Raw genomic sequence first — 24,375 nt, 5'->3', positions numbered from 1 at the left:
GATGTTGAAAAGAATTGCTTCTATCCTACTTTCTTTAGGAACTGACATTTTTATTCTTATGCGGTTTTCCTTGTGGAATCTTTACTTTTTAAAGTCATAAACCTATTGTTGTAAGAGACTCTAGCAAAGCTTCAACTGGATCTCAAGAGTTTGATGCACTCTGTTTCATGCAGGCAGTGTAAAAGAAATTTTAAATGTATTATTTAAAGGCACGTTAATCTTGCCACTGTAATGGTGTAATAATGCATACCATATAAGGTTTTCATAAACTCAGCTTCTAAAAGTAACATCACAGTATCTTTCTTTTTGTTCTCCAAGTCACTTCTTTGTAGAGATAGCAATTATGCATTCATCTCTGCCTCTTATAGCCTGATTCCATATTCAGCTGAGAGATAGATAGTCCTTAGTCCTTACTAACACAACAGAAAGAATATTTCTCATTTGGAACAAAGGGAGGATAGTCAAGCAAATTTATATAATAAACGTTAAAGGCCAAAGTTTGTGCCTTTTCAGTTTAATTAAGCAAAACAGTTAAATACTTATACAATGGACTGAAGATAGGTTTGTCTTTAACTCATTATTCCTTTGTTTTCATTGCATTTTAATAGTTCTGCCTTGGATTTTTTTTGTATTACAAAAAAAGAAAACCACTCTATTTATAAGGCTAGCACCTTTAAAACAAAACTCTGTGTTTTGTTTTAAACAATCCTAACAACCCTTACTGCCAAGTGTTTTTCATTTAACTCTTCTCATTCTACTGGATTCTGGTTTGGTTTGTAGCAGTATTGTAAATGCATCAGGCCTTCATTAGCATGAGAGTATTTTGTGGCTCTCTGAATATGGACAATGAAAATTGGGTGAATCTTTACCAAGAACTGAGTCACAGGAAATGCAAGGATTTGGTGATACTGTGAACCAATGTGATAATTTCTTGCATCAGTGTAATACTCAGGAGAGTATTATGCATGCAGCAGTTCAGATAACACTTTTGTACTTATGTAGGGTTAATTACAAGTTTAGAAACCCACTGACAACCTTTGCTTCTTGGGATATGAAAGAGCTATTTCTGAAGTAAACATATTGATAAAAGGGTTAGCTAAGGAATGTTTCTACCAAGCTGTCTTTTCACTTCGGTTTAGGCACAAATACAAAGTCCAGAAAGTTCCTATTCTCATTTCTCATTATTAAATACTTTACTGAACTGTATGTTCCTTAATAACTGTAGTACTGTGGCCTTCAACGAGTATTCAGTCAAGCCTTTTGACCCTTTCTATTTCTAGTCAAACATCCTTACACTTTGGCAGATTTGGCTTGAGCATCCATCACAGAACTGCTTTAGAGGGGTTAACACAGAGCAGTCTGGCTGGGTGGCTCCAGTGTGAGGCAGCTCCAAACCCTGTTCCTGTGGCAGGTGCCTAAAGCAGACAAACCTCCTGCTTGGCACTGGCTGGGACTGTAGTGTTTTAGGTGTCCATGCTGTCTCTGTCAGTTAAGGCAGAAATGAAGATATGTATGTCCCCCTAAAAGTAGCGTGACAGTTCTGTATGTGATTCTCCTTTTTGAAAAAGAAGAGTAACATTTCTTCCCTCAGAAGGAGTAACCACATTGAACTCCCACTTCTTCCAGCCCAATATTCTGGTGCCAGTACCTCTGCTGAAGAAGCTTAAGCTCTCAAAGCTGTTTTCTGCATTCATCTACTTGACTCAGTGTTCACAATTCATCTATAAAATTAGTCTGGAATATCACAGATGAACATAAAATTCCTTTAGAATCATGGAAATGTTGGAAGGGACTAATTGACTAGTTGTGAAAAATCTGTGAGTCCAAACAAGAAATCCCAGTTACCAAACACGCTTCTATTATCAGCATACATGCTTATTTAAGAATGTAACAATAACATCATGGTGTAGACTTTGCTTGGTATTTTGACTCCAAACAGCAGCCCTAAGCAGAAGTGAATAGTAAAACCAGTAAAAGCATAAATCTGCTCTAATATTCTCCTAACCTCAAACTACTTAAATTAATATTTAAATTGATCAAATAAATTTTTTATATAAAACATAAGCTTTCTATAAATTAGTAACATATAAATTGAAAATAATCCAGGAATTTTATTATGTCTCTTTTATAACACCCACTGAATCTGTGTTCTAAGAACTTGTTCAGGCTCCCCTTGAATCTCTGTAAAGTTCTTGCAACCAGGGCATTCTCCATCAAGGAATTGTAGGTGTCACCACCATTGTTCATTTTGAAACCATGCTCTTACTAATGTCATTTGATGGTCCATAGCTTTTAGTACAGAAAGACAAGTGTGCAAAATCAGTTCTTATCTGTATCCACTCTTTTTATGTCATGTATGACTTTATAAGCCTCTGTCTTCTCATTAAGAAGGCTGCAGAACATTTCCAATCAGACCCTCCAGAGCTTTTGATCATACTTATCCTCCTCTGAATATATTTTGGATCTAGTACATCCTTTTTCAGTTGAGACATCCAGAGTTGTTTATCTTGCTCAAGATGTTGGTGAATTCTGGATTTTTACAGAGGCGCAAAGTTACCCACATTGTTTTCTTTCCTTACTTGTTTTGTTAACTGTTGTCAGCTTCTGTAATTCTTTATTAACCAGCCCATGAAGACTTTCCAAGATGTCCCTTAGCTTAGCATGGCAGTTTTCTCAGTGTTTACAGTAGAAGTAAAGAGTCACTTTCTCAGTCATCCTTAAATGTACTCTGTACCTTTGGTTTCTCCAGTGAGTTATTGAAACATGCATTGTATTGCTAGAAGAGTATTTGTATTTTCTTCAAGGTGGGAAAAGTCCTTTGTTGAGTTATGAGGGTTTTGTAAAGCAATGTCTTAAAAAATGTTTGTAGTCCTTCTCTGGATATGGCATGATACAGATAAAATGCATATATGGATTGATATTTATACAATGCATGTATTTAGAAAAATCTGCCCTTTGGCTTCCTTTTTCATATTTTCTGGATCTCCGCCTTTTACATCTTTGATAAATTAAGCAGCAAATCATCCTCTTGGCAAAGGGAAGACATTATGAAACATGTTTTGAGGACAGTCTAATGTGAGATTCAGTTGGAGCTAAATCACTTGTCTTATCAAATCTTTGTCCAAGATTTTGGGATCTACCATTTCCTAGCATGACAGAATTGGAATTCTGTCATAGTGTGGTCTCTGAGATGATCCAGACTACGTTTATTCCTGAAAAAAGTCATTGTAGAAGCATTTCTTTTCAGAGAGTGTCTCCTGCACGTGGAACAGATGTTACCTGCTGTCCTTCTCCAGCCCTCTTTAAATCAGATCATGTAAAAGTATAGCACGTAATTAGAATCTTTCCCCATATAATCTCAGCAGTCAACCATCGAACCTCTAAATCTCCTTATTTTCCCCTGTGACATTCAAATTTCTCTTAGTGCAGACCTACCTTGTAGTATTTGTTTCTTGAAATGATTAAATCCAATGGAAAGGCTAACAAGTGGAAATTAGAACACGCTTTTCCCATGAAATGAAAATAATTTGAAAACTTATCGCTAGAAAAAAAGGGTTAAAAGGCAAATATCTTTAGATGACTACTACACCTACAGATTAATGAAATTCATAAAGACTTGAAAAATTTGGGTAATGCTTACTTTTAAGGAATCACTGCTTTCAACAGTGTTTGCCCCAATAGATTTCAATTCTTTCAATAAAAATTTTAGAGCTTCCCGAGAATTATTTGATAGTTCTTTTTCAAAAATTATAACACAAGCTATATGCTCTTTTTCCTCATTTTTTTCTGATCAGGACTTGAAGCTGTAGAACAAAGACTAGCCCAAAACCTGTGCTCCTTTATAGAACAGTCTAACAGTATCCTTGGGGAAGAACTCTAAAAACAAGTTTTTATTCAAAGTACTACAGCTGTCTGCCAGAAGTGATAAATCTCATTGATGAGAGTGCAGAATCAATTGTAAAAACAATTTAGCCAACAAAATAATTCATCTTTGTTATCACTCTTAATACTTACTTTTACTGTTTTAGCATCATATAATTTCTTAGCAGACCTTATGTAATCATCTTCATTTACTAGATAGGCTAGATATTCAGTCATAAAGATATTTAGTTCTTTAAGAAAATTGTAAATTTCTGAAAGGTAAATCTTAAGTGCAGTATCCAAGTATAACACAAATGTCAGTGATTTCTTGAAAATAACTCAGAAGAGGTCACTGTTAAAAGTATTTCTATATGATTCTGTAGCCACTGTTGAAAAATTATTAGTCCCCAATAACTCTATAATTTCTGCTTTGTGCAAACTCTAAAGTTAAAGGTTATGAGTGTTACGGTTCCATGCAGGTGCACCATGAGTAGTTTTTCACACAGAATGATTCTCATTTGTTAAATTTGGAAATGTACTTTCTTCTGGCCTTAATTTTCATGTAGTTCTTCATATTCTAAATGACAGCTGAAGGCAAGCAGAAATAGCGAGTAATTGATTTAACAACCTAAGACAAGTACAGGGAAGTAGAAAAGTTTGTCTTAGTGCTTGATGTGACCTGAGAGAGCTTCTTTAGACTGTTTTTTTCTAACCAGTACCTCAGCACCTTGGGCCAGCAAAATGGCCTTTAAGCCTGAATGAGCATGACTCTTTTTTTTCCTCAGTGCAAAGCTCCAGTATTTCATCTTTTCAAACTGTTTTACAGCACTCAGAGCAGAATTATATTGACAAGGTTAGAATTCATCTCCTAGAGGAGAATATTGTGCTCCTGTTAAGTGCTAATATAACATTTATGTGTAGCTACCTTAATAACAGCCCCGGCCAGCCTAATGAAAGTACTGAAAGCAAACAGTACTCTGTGAGATTTTATTATGACTGAAGTGATTGCAATTTGAAGCAAATTGTCCCTATTTCTGTTACAATATCAAAACCAGAAATGCTAAAGCAATTGCTACATGTTTGGGATAGAATTGCACTCCACTATCGTTAATCTAGAAGTAAGTGCATTTTTCATGTAAACAGCTCACAAGGGTCAAGAATCAAAGATATTCTGTGCAAAACTCTTGTCAATAACTTTGTGAGTGAATTTTGAAATAAAGTGCCTGGAACATGTCATTATTTCTTCCACTCAAAGTTGAGAGCAAGTGGTTGAAAATTGAGCTTGTGAATTGAAGGTACTGTGAGTTATATGGCCTTATCGACTCCAGACAAAATGACAGGTTTGCCTTGTTATTATTTTTCCTTTCAGAGGTCAGGCAATGGACAATATTAACAGTATATACTGGAATGTAAGCAAACTGGTATATAAAAAAAGTTATTATCTGTGTACAGAAGATGGTATAAGACACTAATATTAAAAATCGCTAATATACTGTCTCTTCATAAAAATTGAGGGGAAAAGTAAGGAAAAAAGTAATCCATTGGTCAAAGAATTTCAGATGCTCAGGTATTTGAAAGCTATTTAAAACCATCAAAAGGAAAGAAACTCAGCTACTCAGATGTAGCTGATCAAGTTATCTAATAAGACATGCTGGTTGATGTGAAAACAATTTAAATATACGTTCTCAATGAGCTCTGCTATTTAAAAGCCATATTCTATCTTCTAAGAGGGTTTGATCAGGGCAATTCTGCTGTTTAGAACTATCTGAACTATATTTTTGCTGTATCTGAACTGAATCTTTCATACTCCCATTTTTAAAACAAAACTTATGTAATTTACTGATTCATTTCTGTAGTTTTGGTAGATCCTATCATTTTTTTATTCTTCAAAAACCTTTGGTACAAACAAAAGTCACCATATGCAAAAAGATCCCTCTTGACTGCAGAATGGGTGCAAAATAAATTATGATCAGTTGTTTTTTTTTTAATGGTACAGGAATAGTAATGGTTTGAAATTACGAAGATGAGGAGATACTATCAGATAAATTCATAATAGCTCAATATGACTTTTCAATAAGGAAATTTGAGGGGAAAAGCAATTTCCATGAAAAAAGTGTACTGCATATACTTTTTTTTAATATTTTAACTGAATATGAGCTGCATTGATTTCTACAACTCTGTAATATGGACAATATTTTGCTTATCTTTTAGGTTGAAGATTCGGAGATGTATCATGATGAAACTGCAGTATGTGGGTTGCTTGCTGTGGTTGTAATCTCTCACCTACCCAGAGATGCTGCCATTGAATGGCATGTTGTTGCAGTAGTTGATGATCCACTCCAAAGAAAACATTTTGCAATGAAGATGTTGTCAGAGGGCTTCCAAATTGAGTGTGAATCTGTGGAGTCTAGTTCTGCATCTTGTGCATCAATTTCAGTACGCCTGAGCTTGATTTCCTCATCTACTTCTCACCTTGATTTAGATGCACCTCTTCATGACTTAGCTGCTATGTTTAAACAAGCTGTTGACAAACTTTCAGAGGACTGCAGTGCCAGTCCTTTGTCCTTCAGAGCTTTCTTCAAGGAGCAAGTCTTTGATGCTGAAACACTGCAAAAAGGTAAGACTTACCATGACAGGAAGCAGGTGTAATACTAAGGTACTTCTTGTTTACTTCTACATCAAATTTCATAGGAAGAGAAAAAATTTTATAAGAGTGTTTCAAGGATAGGTGGCCAAGAAGGCCAGTGGCATCCTGCCTGCATCAGCATTAGTGTGGCCAACAGGACCAGGACAGTGATTTTCCTCCTGTACTCAGCACTGGTGAGGCCACACCTCAAATCCTGTGTTCAGTTTTGGGGCCCTCACTGCAAATGAGACATTGAAGTGCTGGAGCATGTCTAGAGAAGGACAACAGAGCTGGGGAAGGGTCTAGAGAGTAAGTTATTTGAGGACAGGGTGAGGGAACTGGGGAGTTTTAGCCTGGGGAAAAAGAGGCTCAGAAGAGACCCCATTGGCCTCTACAACTGCCTGAAAGGATCTCATAGCCAGCTGGGGGCTGAGCTCTTCTCCCGAGTAACAAGTGACAGAACAAGAGGAAAGAGCCTCAAGCTGCTCTATGGGAGGCTGAGCTTGAATATTAGGAATAATTTCTTCATCACAAGGGTTATCAAGCATTGGAACAGGCTGCCCAGGAAAGTGGTGGTCACCACCACTGAAGGTATTTGGAAGGTGTGTAGTAGACTTGGTACTTAGTGGTAAACCTGGCAGTGTTAGATTTACGGCAGGACTCAAGGATCTTGGAAGCCTTTTCCAACTGAAATAATTCTACAGTTCTACAATTATGATATATTTTTTCCTTTTCCTGGGTGCCAGGTGTGTTTCTCATATTGAAAGGCTCTGTTCTTGAACTTCCTGAAGTCCAAACAGCGTGAAGTCCTGGATTACTTTTGTTCTAATCTCACATCTGATTTTGAGTGGGAGGTTGGATTATACAATCTTGCTATAATCTAAGTTATCCTGTGATTCCATGCAAGAGAAATCCAGCCACCTTAGAATTCAGTGTAGGGAGAATAAATCTTTTGCTCAAAAGTGCTTGAACAGTTGAGCATTTCGTGGCTTCTTTTTGTCACAGAGTGGAACCATGTTCAAATAACCAATTTCTTCTAGCAGGAACTCTTTTGAGAATGATGAAATATTAATGTTTTAAAGTAAGGACATGGTGTTGTATCCTCTGAATAGAGGGCATCTGGGTTTAAACCTGGGCTGATTTCTAACTAACTTATTTAAATAGAACCTGCTATCCAAAAAAAATTGTTGGGTTTTCCCCCAGTGTTTATTTTCTCAGAATCTCATTCCCTTACCAAGTAAAGAGAAAACAGAGCAATAAATGTAATATTAAAATTACAATTTATTTCTTATGTTGCAGATGTGCATTTTGAGCTATGCTCTATTTGGGACAGCTAACATTTTGCAACAGCACAAAAGCTTATTTTATCTGCTAGATCTATAAAACTGGCAGACCATACTTGTATTGAAATCAGTAAGAACTTTGTTATCAATTCGGGAAGAAACAAAATCAGATCCTTATTCTATATTTATCTCAAACATGCATGCACTTTAAAAATCCTTGCAGACCACAACTGATCCATATTAATTAGCTGACATAAATGTTAGCCCTCAAATATTCTACTGTCCTATTTTTTTTTCTTAACCTGCAGCAGTTTTTGAAGAAAATTCAACTTGACATTGTTTAATAGATTTAAAGTACAGGAATTGAAATCTATAAAAATGTGGCATAGAATAAGCATATTTAATCCAGGAAGCAAAGAATGAACATATAGTCTGACAGAATGTTGTTGTTTTTACTACATCTTGTTTAAGAGCTAAAAGGAAACCTGATAAAACATGTTTCTGGCATGGGATTAACATTACTGTTTCGCCTGCTTTCTTTCTGATATTTCTCAGACCACAGAATAATTACTTCCAAAAAAATTTCATTTGCTTTATAAAATATATTTCTCAATATAATGTATTAATTGTGAGCATAAAAATTTGATTCAGTTCCATTCATTTTATACTACCAATAGCATAGACATTGAAAGATTTGTGTGATTGTCATATGTTCATTCTGGTTGCATTCAGATCTCTGCACTGTCATAATAATTCCTGTCATTATACAAATTTTATTATTATCCCCACTGGTAAGAAATACATGCTTGCAAATCTGTAGAATATACAGAATACATTAACTTTACAAGGAGCACTAATTCACTGATGAAGAATTTAAAAATAAAATTTTGCTTCTTAGGAAAAATTTCTAGAAAGTTCATGCAATGGAAGAATAATCATGATGTATATTCAAAAATAATTTCTCAAAGCAGTTGTTGCTGAAGTATGTCTTGCTGATAATTTCTATCTGATAGGATACTATTTTTTATATACATATATATTTATATATATATACACACACATACACTTTTTCTGGTTCAAAATCTGAAGTCTAATTATTAAGATATTGTTAAGACACAGGACATATTCAAGTATACTGGTAGTATGTGTTCTTGGAGCTTTGTCCAGTGAAGCATCAGCTTTCAAAACAATGCAGCCTACTAGGGAAAAAGGTCCTTGACTGTCTTTTGCACTAGTAGTATAATTCTACTTCTCATAATTCAAAATATACTCACAAAAATATATTAATTGCAAGTTTAAGAAGTGTTGTGTGAGGTGTCCAATTTGTTCCCATTAATTTCAGTATCCCATTGACAGTGTCCATAAGCAAGATGACATAAGTCTGTGTTCTATCTTCTCTGTTATTACTGGCTGTCTTTAATTTTGACAGGCAAGACTACTGCAACTCTATGCGTCCTTTAGTGTGCTTCCCAGTTTTAATATACCAGAGATAGTATGTCTTTCTTTTGAATTCCAAGATATTTTAACCTTTCTATAAGATTAGACCAAGGTATTAGAGATTGTTAAGTTCTGATAACAATAGCTCTTTCCATTTTCCAATCCAGTTTTTCAGTTTATTCCTGTTCCTTCAATAGCTCCTTCCAGTTTTTCCTGTTTTCCTCTTGAGCCTGTCCTGTTGTAGAATGCATGTATCTGAATGGGGCAGATCCCAAGAGGGAACAGTACTGGTTTCCACAGTAGCAGTGGCTGTGTCTTGTCAGCTCTGAGCACAGTCAAAACTTGCTCATACCTTTTTCTGTAGACTTGTCTTAAGATATTATAAGTATTTGGGTGTCCCAGTGGTGATTCCTACTACCTCCAAAGTTTACTTTCTGTTGCAGAGTAGGTCTAGGTGGGTAACAGTACTTATGCTACTGCCTTTCAAGCACAGAATACCATTTTACTGGGACAGAAGATAAAGCAGGAAATTACTGATCTTCATTTGTAAATCTGCAGACCTAACACACAGACTTTTAAAAAAATTTGTTTCGTTGATGTGGATGCCAGAAAGCAAATTATATTGAGAGACCAGTTTTTTAATTGCCATTTATTAATTCAGCTCAGGTAGTAGAGGTTGCTAACCATCTGTATGAGGATCCTTTAGTGACACGTTTGATCTCTGACTTGTGTTAGACATTGTTAATCCCACAAGTCAGTCTGTCCTTTTGGGTCTTCATCTGCCAGCAGATACATTTTCTGCTGAAGAAAAATAATATTAATAATGTAGTGGGGAATAATAGACAGTTTTCTTCAAGTAATTTTAATGTGAAACACGTAAGACATGTATCTGTAATAGAAAAAGTAGAAATTAGGATGCTCAGAAATCAAGAAAGATGATTAAGGAAATAGTTGTTCCAGTTTAGGAGGACTTCCATCATGTCATAAGATTAGTAAATAGTCTTCAATAATGCTTTTAAGATCATGAAATGAAATGTATTGTCTCCTCCAGCAGAAGCACAGAAAAAAAATAAAGGTGGCATTTTTCTGATTAGAACTTAAAATCATTGGAGTGAAAGGAGAAAGTACTGCCACAGGCCTTCTCAAATGAGCCTCTGATTAGGTAATGCATGGGTTTTTGGTATAAAGAAGTTGTCATTTATTTAAAATTGTCCAAATAAATATTAGAAATGTGTTGTTACCTGACACAGTAAGATGAGAACCAGGAATATATCTACTTGGCATATTGTAACAGGTTATTGGAAATTATTACAGCCGGTGTTACGGATGTCAAAAGGAGCTAAAGGTTTGTAATGCAAATTGGAGACAGATAGCTTTCTGTCATCCTAAGACCAGATGTGAAGTTTTATTGAACAAAGTGTAGTACTGATGGTGAACTTCTCAGAGGCAATCCCCCATAACATGCAAGAGCATTATGGGCGCCGTGCTGAGACCACAGAACGTATTAGAAGTAGGAGGATTAGATTAAGCTGACATATATACTTAGTAAGATGCTGTTAAGCCTTTAGAAGTCTTTAACATAAATTTGACTATTTCTTTCTTATTCTCATTCAAATGTGCATTAATATAAACGTGTCAGGATGATTTGCTATACCATGCCGTTGACTAGATTATACTTCCGTATAGGAATGATGAATGTTTATAAGTCATCACATTATGATTTAACAAGCCTTGTTCACAAGATGTATGCAAAATATTTTTGAATATTTATTTGGGAATAGAGAATGTCCTGCTTTCACCAGACACCATATTACACAATGCCTTTTTAATACTAAAGAAGAAATGGACTGGGAATACAAAAACGCAAAAGAAAACAGGAAAAGACCATTGGGTAGGAACTTTAAAATTGCTACATAATTAGTGTTTGAAGTGGCTCTGCTCTGTAAATATATGTCTAAAAGGCCCTTAGTACTTATAAGTTTATCAAGCTTCAACAAAATTAAGTATTTTTTTAAAAATCTAATATGGTGTGAGTATAATTCAGCTCAACTGTAAAAAAATCTTACTGGTAATGGGACTTTTTATTCTGTTGCAAGAGAAGCCCTGGTGGTTAGGCACTCATTTAGAGTCCTTGCAATGGTAGAGTAACACCCTGATGCATGTACACCATGCAGCTTTGAAGATAAAGGTTTTCCATCTGGTAAGATTTATTCTATTTGATAAGACATGGCATTATCAACACATTTTCCAGATGTTTTCCAAAACACAGAGTTTCCAGTACAGAGGGAATGCATTCTGTAGTGTAAATCTGAGAGAGGAGGAAGAAGATCAATTAAAGGTACCAAGATGTATTTTTACAATAATGAATGTCTGTGTTCATTGAAGTTTCATTTTTTTAGCAACATACTTTAAATTCACACTAGAAATTTATTTCAACTTAACTTTCTTGACGGATATGCCATTATACAATGGGAAAAAAATCCCCATGAGGACAACTGGAATCTGAACCTTCCCACATTTGTATGTAGGTCTACACAATCTCATGTGAGTAATTGGTATTTACTCAGCAGTTGTGGAGAACTACTCACATGAGTAGTAACTAAAAAGACATTAAGAACTCTTTACTGAGTAACAGTGAAGCAGATAAATAAATACTTTAAGAATCAAATTACAGTCACTAGCTCAAGCTTTGCAGACGCTAACTAAAATGAAGTATTTGTTGTGACTAACATAAATAATTTGGCTGAACAAAAATATTTGTAAGTGTTATGATGCTCTCTAAAACGAACTATAAAACTTAAGCTTGGTTTTCTCTTGAATTCTGTTAATTTATTCTCAGTGGAAAATGTGAGAAGAATTGTGAACCTGAAAAAGGAAAATTTCAATTTTAATTTCTTGGGTTTCCTGTTAAGAAAATAAAATTACCAGGTGTATTAATTCAAGCATAAAAAAAATTTTATTAGTACTTTGGGAAATTAATCAGCTTATAACATTCTGAAGCAATAAGTAAATAGTGATTTGTGAGTATGTTTGAAATGACATTTTAAAAAGATAAAAGTAACTATAATTGGTCTTGAGCCACAGAGGGGACAATCTTGCTATTGCTACCCACATTATCCAGTCAAGAGAACTGATTTATTAAATGGCTGTTAAAATGCTGAAATTTTTAACTTTTTCTATTTTTTTAAGGTTGTGCTGGTATTGTACATGCTGCAAGTCAATGTATGCATATTATTAGCAAAATATCTAATATGAAACTATTATGAAATATATATTATATGTTATGAAAATATCTCATATGAAAGTATCTTTTTTGTTTGCTATCCAAGACATGGGGAATTTTTTTAATAGTAATATTGTCTCTCAACTGAATTTGGATAGAGAAGTGATTTATGCCTGTGAGGCAGCTTAAAGTATATTAGATCCTGCTTTAGGCTCTATGTCCTTTAAGGTGAGAAATTTATTTTTTAAGTCCACAGATACTAACCATATAAAAGTTCACAAAATTCATCAAGTACAAACACCATACTACAACAACAAAATTAATTTTGCGAAACTTGGTTTAGTGCTTTGTTGACAGAGAAGAGCTATAAAAGCATGATGTCAGGCACACCAAATTTGTATAATCTGGTGTTTAATATGTGAGGACTAGATGACCTGTCTAGCTATCCAGAAACCATTTGTAACAAACTTAATTTTTAGGGACACATCACAGATTACAGTTTACAATTACATAGGAAGTTTTTCTCTGGGACTGTTTCAACTTGCCAATATTTTGGTACCAATTCTATGATTCTAAATCTATAAACATTTAAAGAACTTTGATTTATAAAGAACTTTTCATCATTTGTGTAGATCCATCTCTATATTACTTTTTATTTACAAATGAAGAAAAAAGAAACTATGGTGGTGTTTGGGTGAGTGAAATTACATCTGACATAGGAAGTCCAGTAAACTTAAAACAAATGGAGGCTCAAAATGATCTGGGTATAATAGCATAATGAACCCCTTGTTATTATTTAATCTAGATATTTATTTAGGACCATTCAAACAGAATACTGCAGTAGATGGACCTAGTAGTAGGACCAAGCTAGTAGCATGACTAGCTTGTCTTCTGGAGTTGTTCTTCTTTAGCATCAAAATGCTGGCCATTTGCTCTTTGTCTAGAAAAGCTAAAAAAATAGATCTAAGAAAGAGAATACTGAATTTTGCAAGGAAAAACATTTCCAACTTGTTAGCTGGCTGACCATTGTCAGTCATTCTGTCACATAATCGCTGCACTGAGAAGTATCAGTTCTGCTCAGGGCAGTAATTTGTATGACTCTTGGATAGAAAAAGAAAAGGTGAAGTGTCTGAACTAGCACTGACTGATAGCCAAAACCATCCGTAAATCTTATGTGAAAGTCTTGTACTTCCTCTCTGGTGTCTCCTCTAGTGCTTCTTCCTCCAACATCTTAAAGTTAATTTATTTCTGTCAGATCTTGCCTTTTGTCCACTGTAGACACCACTGATGGTGTCTATCAGGTTTTGTCAGATGCCTTGACTGTCATAAGACAAACTGGGCTTTCCTGGTTGAAACTTTTCTTAAGATGTGCAGCTGCTGAAAATCTAACTTTTAAGGGTTCTAATAAGTATAGCAGTTAATTGGGTAATGCCTTAAAGTACTTTTGTAAAATTTCCAAGTGTCAGCCATGTTGAATTCCTCTGTCCTGCAAGCAGTAGGATGTGGTATCTTCTCTTCATTGTCCAGATCTACCTGTTCAATATAGCTGGTATCAAATAGTACTGTCAGGACTCTGCCAGCAACTCATCTGAGCAGTCTCTGAGGTTATCCAAAAAGTTTGGCCATTTCCTTGGAGACAGACATGATCTTTTTGTTATCTAATGGCATAGAATAATTGTTTAAAAAATTGTGAAGCTAAAAAGAAATTGACATAATATTCTGATTCAAACTCCAAATGGGCAGCAGCTTAACAGTATGAGAAGATGGTGCTGCAGGCAGAATTTGATTTAGTAGCCTGGATATTTTTTGTCCATCTGGGTAATGGAAGCCAGAGAAGCCAATTTCCTGAAGTCCAGAGACAGCGTGGAACACAGGGATCATTTATTGATCAGAGTGATAAGTAATGAGATGCCTTTGTGTTCCATTGTCCAGTTGTTTCCCCAGCCCTTGGCCATTCTCCATAGTCTCCATGTTTCTTTTTAATATCGTGAGGGGGCCTGAAGAGAGAAGGCAGAGTAAGGAGGCAAGGCCTGTTTGTACTCTACAGAGATGGTTAGAGCAAAAGATTCTCCTGCTTACTGCCTCTGGTGCATACTCAAAGTTAGACTGTGCAGCCAAACTTTACATCCTCAATACTCAGCTTGCTGGTCTCTCTGAGAACAGTTAAGAGGAACCCTGAAGAAGAAGAGTTTGTTGAAGTGCATGTCTTACTCCAGAAAGGAGCCTGAGATCAAATCTGTTGTGAGATTGCTCTTCTAATGGCCATAACTTCATCATTTTAAAATAGTCCAGAGATCTTGACATTTCCAAGCTATTGTGAAAAGAACAAATAGAAGCCAGCCAAAGGCATTTTTTACAGATATATATATATGAAGATAAATATATTCTAATTTAACTGATTACTCTTTTTCTTCCCTGTGCATTAACTACATAGAATGTGTTTTGAACTCTTTTGTATTATATCATGTATCGTAACTTACTTGCTGTGATTTAATCAAGTATTTGGGTCACTCAAACTATAATAACAACAGAAATAATAAGGATTTCTATATTTAGATGACGCTTTTTAATTTTTTTTTCTTAGTATTTTGTCTTCTTGTGATTGTTTTTATCTGTGATAGCATACAAAGCACCAAAACTTTTGATCCTTTAAAAATGTGGAAACAGACACCTCAGCTGTTTAAGAGTGCTTTCATTAAAAGCATTGCTTATTCTTGACTTAACTTGTTTCAGAATACTTTATGTAGGAGTTTTTCAAACTTGTAAAGAATGTTAAAATTTCATTTTGATAGAAACTTTGCTGCATAATACTTCTTCGCCACAGAAATTAATACGCATTCTGTAATAAGTTTAAGTATAGGATACATCTCAGAAAATGTCTTTGGCAAGTATGGATTGAAAGGAGCACTTTTGTTTTAGGCAGGAGTTAAGCACATTGCTTACAATATTCTTTTGCACTTTTTCATGGGTTTTGCCTTTCACTTTTTGTGAATATACTGCAGAAAGGCTGAAAAGCTTTTCCGGAGTTCTCATCACCCAAAGCATACTCATTCGAGGCAATTATGATAACAAGACTTTATCAGTTCCAAGGTGCATTCATGTCATACTATAATAGATCTGTTCTAAGATATGGTATATTTTTAGCTCTGAGCTAAATATATTATTTAGCTCAATTGATTATTTTAATCATTGTAAAACACATTTCAAAAATATCCAGTCATGCTATCATTTAGGAGAAAAAGGAAACAGTACACTATTTGCAAGACACTAAGATTTACATATGATTGCCCAAGCATAGGAAGATTGGTTTATTTTTCTGGTACACAAAAGAAACCTGTCCAAGTGCTGATGGAAAAGCAGCATACAGTAGCCAGAAGAAGCCATGGAATTATAGGCAAGACCTTGGCCCATTTTACAACAGAATAATTCTAGTGAGAGACTGCAGTTTCTAGTTCATCCAAAGGATCATTCCTGCTCTGATGTGTAATTTGTCAAGACAGATAAAACAAGCTCAAGCTTGTTTTCAGCAAAGACTAAGAATCTGAGCTATGGAAATCAAGTCAAATTTCATTGGCTACTGTTCTTTTGGGTTTTAGATAGAATGAAATCCAAACCTATTGAAATTAACAGAAATTATGTTATTAACATCACTGGGCAAAAGCTCAAGCACAGTTGATCCAAATCAAAGGCACAATTTAATGTTTCATTTTCAAGAGAGATCATAGAAAATGTGAGGCTTCATCTTGAAGTACTCCACTTACTTATCTTTTATGCTCTTCCATTTTGGTCTCCTGGTTTTGTCCTTTCTTTTTAACTTCCATTTGTCCCTTATTACGGACCACATAAGTCATGTCTCAGCCTTGAGTCGTGAAATACAAGAGTAAAACTTGAAGGCAGGCATAGTGAGCCTAAAATCAAGAGGAAGCATTCTAAAGTTTCTTAATCCAGAAAAAGAAAATGTGACTGACTCAAACCAGAGTATAGCAAAGAGGATTATAAAGCCAAAGATTCTGTTATAAAAACATAATATTCTGTGCTGAAAATACAATTGGTAGCCAGAAGTACTAAGCAAAAACATGTACAGAAATTCACAGCTTGGATTCTACTGGGTGTTATTTATTAAATCAGGAGCTACTAATATGTTTCTTTGCCCCCACTGCAGAAGGAAAATAGTGGCATGGAAACAAAAGAAACTTCATAGACCATGCACAGTCCACACAGGCCATGGACAATGCAACACATCACCCTGTTTATTGTTGCCAATATTTGAAAAAAGAGCAGGTTTTGTATTAACAAAAGGAATAGAGAGATTGGAAAACAAAAAAAAATTCTTTTTAGGTTCCTGATAGTGTGAAGTGCTGATGTGTCCCCTGAGAAGTGCTGAATGCTGTTAAGTGCTATTGGAATCTGCATGGAGATAGCTGGCCTAGATTTAAGGTAGGGGTAGAATCAGTGACCAGAGCAGCACAGCTTTGATTCAGAAGAGAAGCTCAGCTTTGTGTTGGTATCAGGATTCCTAAGCAAACTGGAACTTTCTTCTGAAGCATTATTCAAGTCAGTGATTGTAATGGACCAGAGCTTGCATGATAAAGTCAAAAATTTGGGTTTGATTTGTTGAGACATTACAAACACAGTGTCACCTCTCATTATACAGCACAGTAACTCCATTTTTATTTTGTAATAATGGGCTTTCTTTCAGTTAAAGAGAACACCTCAGTGCCATATGAAGTGCTCACTGCCATTGACTGAGTAGGTTTAGATTGTTGTCTCCTCTGTCACTGACCTTGAGCAGTTTGTCTGTGGCGTCAATACATGTTTGTGCAAGATCAAGGGATTCCATAGAAAACTTGTAACTAAGTTGTGTTTAAGCACCAAGAACATTTCATTAATTCAAATAATCTTTCATTTATTCACGTTTTATGGATGTTGTTCTGTCTTTCCCTTTATAAAAGCAGTCCTATGCTGGGCTTGGTATTATTCAGGGCTTTGTCCTGTACAGAATAACCTTCTTTCATGTTGATTCCATGATATAACGTACATTTTAAAATTTAGCAAAATAGGAAAAGAAAGAGGAAATTCATGCAATACTTTTTCCTGGGTTCTTGGTGATGTGTCAGCTTTTAGTTTGAAAACAGAACACGAAGTAGCCTCTGTACATTCACTTCATGGCACACCAATTTCACACATAGCATTGATAACTTATCCTTTTACTTTATATAAAACCAACTGAGAAATAATATTATTACTTGTACGGTTCCTATACTCAACCACACGTTATCAATTAAGAGCAGCAAGATGGTACAATTAGAAATACTTACGCTTTAGGTATTGCAAAACACTCAAAATTCATGTGGTTTGTAATGTAAACCTGAATGATTTCTCTAGGACATGAAACAGCCATGAATTATTATGACATACTTCAGAGAAAGTCTTTCAGAATAAAAAAAGGAAATTGAACACTTAAGAAAGTATTTGGGAGCTGTAAGAAATACCATGTTATCCTTTATTAGATTATACTGGCATCAACAGGAAAAAAGCTTTAAAAGAATGTGCAAACTACAACAGTAAATGCATGCCATTATGAATTCTTTATGTATGTGTACGTGTACCATGTAAATGGACTAATTTGAAATAGTAGTTATTTTTACAATATATAAATTAATGTCTTATAGAAAATTCAACTAGCAAATATGGCACCAGTTCAATACATATGCACATACCTAATCCACTCATACATGTTTATCTGCTTTTCTGAACTGGAGCTCACATTTTAAATTATCTTGCTAAAGGTGGTCCCCATAAAAAGACTGGGAAAAAATAAAAATCCTTTAACAAATTTTATCAGGCCTGAAGAACTAAGTATTAAATAATCAGAGGGCTGTGATAACTACATTGAATCAAAAGTGAAGATCAGAAAATAAAATTAAATGTAAATGTTTTTCATTGTCCACACAAACACAATTTATATACAGAAATATATATATCATTTTTATAACATTTATATAGAAATATATTCTGTGTAATTAAAGTCTTTTGAGTAATTGATATTATCAAAATTATCCGCTTCCATGCCACAGTAATGTACATAAAATATTCTCCTTTTCTTGTTTAGAAACACAGCGCAGGGAGGTGGGATTTCTGTGCTGCTTGTGTCTGCATGATGCATTTTTTTAAATTTAGTGAATACTGACATACAATTGCCTGGCTTGATGCAGAGATAGAGTGTGCATCTAGGTAGATAGATGAGAGTAGATGCTTAGGAGAAACTTGATTCAGAGTGTATCATTTTCTTCCTTTCAGACATCTGAGATAACCTACAGCAAATTTCTTCACTGTCAATAATCCAGGGTTTTTTAATACAAAAAAATGGGGGTATTATGACACTACAGTAAAATAACATTTACAGACCTAGAATGTACAGCTTTAGGATATGATTATTACTAAAGTTTGAAAATTATTTAAAGTTCTTTACTTGTAATTAATGACACAAATTTAATTTTTAATAACTCTACTGGAAAAAATATGTGAAGCCACAACTGGTATTTTAAAAGATGCCAAAATTATTATATAATATTTCATGTTGTTATCATTATATGATAACATTAACATGATCATTATATGAGTCAGTTTGATTTATCCCAGCTTGGAATATTAGACTAGACATGAATCTTACAAGTCAAAAAAAGTATATATTCATATATATATATGTATATGCACGTGAATATCCTCTTGCTCTCTAGTCTCTTCCAAGAAAAGTTTCCCCTTGTGAGTCAGCTGATCCTAATATCATCTTAGAGTAGAGAAGACATTTTTAAGTACAGACTTCTTTTCCTTCATGCTGTTTTAAATATAGTTTTATGTAGGTAAATAGAAGCCCTTTGTGGTTATATTTAGCTTTTTAGCTTATGTACTAAGCTTTTCTTTTTACCTTTGTCTTTTGCTGAACTACTTAACATTTTCTGGGTTTTTCATGTGTTCATTATTTGCCTAAGCAGCCTGCCATCATTTTCTTCTTAGCTAGGATTCAGGCCCAATGTTTTCAGAGATCATTTTAAGTTTCTAGTATTATGAAGTATATCTAAAAAATGTTATACTTCAGTTTTCATCCAAAATTTTATTTGCATCTGATTGTAACTCTTCAAACTCTTCTTGGCTTGTTCTTAGTTTTCAAAGTGCTGCATTGGAAGTGTTCTGTCTATTCATAAAGTGGGAACAGCATGGCAATAGCTGCTCAGGGCTCTCCAAACTCATTTTTCAATGTACCAGTTGGAGAGACCTTACCAAGACAGAGAAAGCAAATTTTACCCTTGCACTGCTGATATTGGACTTCATAGACCATATCTCATCTATTACTCTGCCTGTTATCTCACAGGAAACTGATGGGAGATGAATCATTTTCCTTGCAAAAAATATATAGGAACTAAACAACTTTACTTGATTTTCATTTAGTTGCAAGTTCAATTGCAATACAGGAGATTGGGAACAAGTACATTTTGCATCTTGAATGATCAGATCCAACATTAGAGCTCTTGATGCAGTTCGCAGGGAGCAACCCTTCTGCCAAATGTTCACCATCACAAAAAACCAGACTCATAGACACACTATAATCCTTAACAAGTATTTTGTCTAACAACTGCTGGTTTTCCTGCAGCAATTCTTGTTAGTTTTACTAGTTGTGTTAAATTTGCAAAGCGACAATTCCATGTTAGCTCATTTGATAAATAGCCTTTGACCAGATATGAATCTTTTATCTCCTCCTAAAGGCTAAACATTTCTGCATGTTGGGAATTAATTGCATTAACTTCATTAATCTGTTTCGCGATCTTAAAGCTCCTACGGGTGTTTTAATCTGGTGTTTGAGGTGACGTTCTTGATCATCCCCAAGCTTCATCCTGCAGTTGTGAACTGGAGTTGAGTAGTTCACTAGGTTGACTTAAACTATTTGACTGTGATTGTTGCTGCTTGTCTTACTTATGGATCACAGAGTTTATGTTAGATAAACCCCTAGAAAGTCAAGTAATGAACAGGAAAGAAATAGAATTTGTCTAAAATTTGCTAAACCATTTTATTTTCCCTAAAAGCATAATCATGACCTTCTGTTGAAGTGGATGGAATTTGTAGCCCCCAGGAACCTTTCACACAGATTTCATTGCAAGATTGAAGCTAAAATGAAAGGCCAGATAATTCACAGCCATTCTGCAGGCTTTAGACTGAAAAATCATAAGTACTGGAGTAAGTTCAGACTGTTAGCAATTAAAGAAAGACTGTCAACATTCTCAGTGTTCTGTCCATGCAGAGTTTGCTGGAAATTCATTAACTTCACCAGCATTAGTGTCATTTCCAGGGGAATATACAGTTTACTGTAGCAAAGAATTACCTGGAAGCAGTGATTCCAGTACTCAGACATATTTCTAATAAACACATTAATTGTATTGTGAATCTCCAATTTTATTCCTCAGCTGTTTCCTTAGTAGCCATGTATTTACATACAAATATTTTTAATGTATACCACTATTACCAACATATTACCAATATGTTTCTTTCTTACATATTCTTACTAAGAAACAGAAGGTTCTAAAATTCCCAGTTATCTGTTTCATCTTGTGCCTTCAGAGGTATCACAGTGGTGTCTTGTTGGAATTTTGTAAGCAGCAGTTTTAGTGATGAAAAATAAAAAATATTCCTAGCTGTGGTACCTTTTATATTTTGATCTCAGGAGACCTTAGAAAGGAGTTTAGTTTCATCACCTGAATTTTACTGAGAAGTAACCTGAAGACAAGAGAGGGAGGTAATGACTTATTCACGTTTTCTCAGTAAGCCTGTGACAGAGATTGAACTTTTGTCTCCTGAATTCTAGCCAAATATTTTCTCAAGCCTACTCTCCTTCTGCACAGGAGCACAGATTCCAAAATGCCAAAAGACATAAACAGCAGACAATGTAAACAGGTGCAAATGAACACACAATTCATAAAATCCTGGCTCCACATAATTGGTGGCAAAACTTCTTTCAGCTTTTATGGAGTTGGGATTTTCATTAGGTCAGACCATCTTTTAAAGAAAATAGGTCCAAAATTTCATTAATGGGTCTTTTCAGATCTAATGGCTTTTTTTTTTCCCCAAATACAGTTTGAGTTACCATAGATTCTCTAATTAAACTTGATGCATAATGTGATGCCAGCTTATATGTCTGAACCCAACCTTAACCCTATTCTTTGAATTCCTTTTGAAGAAAAAAAAATAGGTGTTGCCTGTTTTGAAACACACTAAGCTTGGATTTTTTTCATCATCCTTTTGGCTTGGTTCCTCTGTATTTTCATTATATACATATTATTTTATCTGTTGGTGACAAACTTCACTGGTACTTATAGATACTGTTCAATTAAATTTTCATTTTCATTTGTGCTGTGGCCACAGAGTAGAATGAAGAGAGATGTGCTATTGAAACTTTTAAATGTGCTATGGGTTTAGAGAGTACATGTTTGCTATAAAAAAAATAATGATAGCATTAAAAGTTACCACAAGTTAATTTTGCTCAGTAAGTAATGAACTTAGTAATAATCTCTGAATTAGTAGTTAAAAGTTTATATAAAGAACATGTTTTGCTCCTGACATTAAAGTTTGGGGTAGTGGCTATGGCTATTCAGTGTCTCTGATTTTATTTGTTGTTTTTATAAATTATTAAACTTAGCTTTCTCCTCCTTCAAATAATAATCTTTGGCAGTGGGTAATAAGAATGCACTAAGACATAGAAAGCAAGGAAGTGACTTTGAAAGGAAGCTTACAAATGGCTGAAATCCATAGAGTGAACCTTCATACAATCATAAAATAATCTCATGCAATATATTTATGCTGATTATATATATATAAAGTCACTCTGAAGGGCAAATGTTTTCTTGAACAAATTATTTCTTGAGGACTGTATTCTTTCCTTCTTCTTTTAAACTACTCATCCCCTTCAGAGAATTCTGGCTAGTACCTTTCTTAAAAATGGTTCCAAAACTAATGTGGCTTATTATTCCTCACAGGAGAGCCTACTCTGTTTGGAGAGCAATGGTGGCCAGGATCTAAAAAGGAAATGCTTATGAGAGATGGGAGAAATGCCACTGACCATTACATAAAATTAAAAAGGGAAAGTTAGAACAGGAAAAATCTGGTGTATAATGGCCATTTTAAACTAGTAGTAATTTCCTGAGAAGCTGCCTTCCTTTCCAAACTTTAGAGATGAAAAATATTGATGGGGAAAAAAAACCTGCACCAAATCACAATATTCTTTCCAACATATCATCTGTAGAAATGTACTGCTCTAATGTTAGAACAGTAAACTGAAAAACAGCTGATACAGAAATTAAACACATCACCTTGTCCTGCAAAAGCTAAATTATTACTGATTCTGTGTGTTGTGCCATGGAATGTTCTGAGTATTTCATTTTTCTTCTGGCAGCTTGGATTCAGGATTTTGATCTGTTTTTTAACAACATTTTGCTATAGAAAATATTTCATTCTACTGAGCTGACATACTGCTGTGCAGTAAAAGATCCTAGCTTGCACAATATGGGTAAAGGTGTGCTCAGTGTGGTAGATGCTGACCTGTCACATGCTAAAAGGAAGTTCAATACCCTGTAAATGAAACTATAGGTAAAGAGATAGTCTACACTTACTATGAGAGAATTAAACCTTGCTTATTAAAATTGTTTTGGTGGCTGTGATGAAGATAAAAGACAAAAACTAAGCTCCTTTGAAAATGCTGTGGCTTTAGGCCAGACTAGTCATTTGTTGCATATATAAGACTAATTTTGCAAGTAAATCACCAGCAATGTATGCACATGACCTGTAGTCAAATTCATAGAAGAGTAGCAGGAATGTGGAATTGCATGGGCTGTGCTCTAAGAATTCATAATTACAGTAGTGTAACCAGAGGAGCATTATCAAAAGTCGCCGATGTGATTGTACTGCATATATCCAAGTCTTGTTGTCAGAACTAATGTTCAACTCATCCTTCCATTATCCTTCCTAGTACAAGGATGTCAAACATAGTGTAGTACAAACCTATGCCAAACAACCTTTCTCTACACAGAAAGGTACATACACTGTCTGTATTTTTCCTTAATGTAACAGGCCAAAGCTGTCGATGTGAACAGTGTGCCAGTCATTGGCACTAGGTGAGGATATTATATACATTGTATCAGTACTTACCAGAAGAAAATTGGTTTTACAATGAGGGTAATGAAACACTAGAACAGGTTGACAAGGGCAGAGGAGAATGCCCCATCTCTGAAATCATTCAAGGTTGGCTGGACAGGGCTCTGAGCAAGCTGATGTTGAAGATCTCCCTGTTCATTGCAGGAAAGTCAGTCTAGATAACCCTTGAAGATCACTTCCAACTCAAACTATTCTATGGTTCTATGATAAAAATTGAAAAAGGGCTCTTGCTAAAAACATTTAATTTCTACCAAGGGGTAAGTCATACTTGCAAAGGCACCCAAGGGGTAAGTCATACTTGCAAAGGCACATGCTGCTGTTTGTTCATGCAACTATTTAAAACCCTTTAGCTGAACCCCAGAATGCAAGTGGCAACCTCTTCCACCTTTTCCCCACCTCCCAGCTCTGCAATGTCTAACAAGGTTCTGTGCCAGCAACCCTATGAGAGTAGGGAAGTATATCGCTGTGAGTTAGTGCCTCTTGCTTTCACCAAAGCAGACAAAAATTTTTTTGGTGACCCTTTATTAATAATTGCATTAGCTAGAGCAGAACCAATATATTAATCTTAGCTAAATTTGGTTCTTTAGGGTTAAAAGTATGTGCATTTATCTTACCTAACACTGTGTATATGAAGTGCTTGCTCCATAAAAAATTACTTTCTGTGGTGCATCCATTTAACTACATCAGCTACACATTGCCCACCAAATGTCACCACTTAGACTGCCAGTGACATGCATATCCTTGGG

At 35.0% G+C, this 24,375-nt stretch overlaps 1 protein-coding gene across 4 annotated transcripts in view; it reads left to right on the top strand.

The window, feature by feature from the left end:
- The window catches only part of DPH6 (diphthamine biosynthesis 6), a 184,615-nt gene that overhangs the window by 142,460 nt on the left and 17,780 nt on the right, over positions 1 to 24,375 (top strand). For all 4 annotated transcript variants that reach the window (XM_063160467.1, XM_063160466.1, XM_063160469.1 and 1 more), the window contains exon 14: positions 6,073 to 6,478. In XM_063160467.1, coding sequence (XP_063016537.1) covers positions 6,073 to 6,478 — 406 coding nt within the window. The remainder of the gene's footprint in view (positions 1 to 6,072; positions 6,479 to 24,375) is intronic.

This window comes from Melospiza melodia, chromosome 6 (assembly GCF_035770615.1).
Source record: "Melospiza melodia melodia isolate bMelMel2 chromosome 6, bMelMel2.pri, whole genome shotgun sequence".
In the NCBI taxonomy this organism is placed as follows: domain Eukaryota; kingdom Metazoa; phylum Chordata; class Aves; order Passeriformes; family Passerellidae; genus Melospiza; species Melospiza melodia.
The sequence above is the reverse complement of the archived record's forward strand: the minus strand, read 5'-3'. Positions and strand labels throughout refer to the sequence as shown.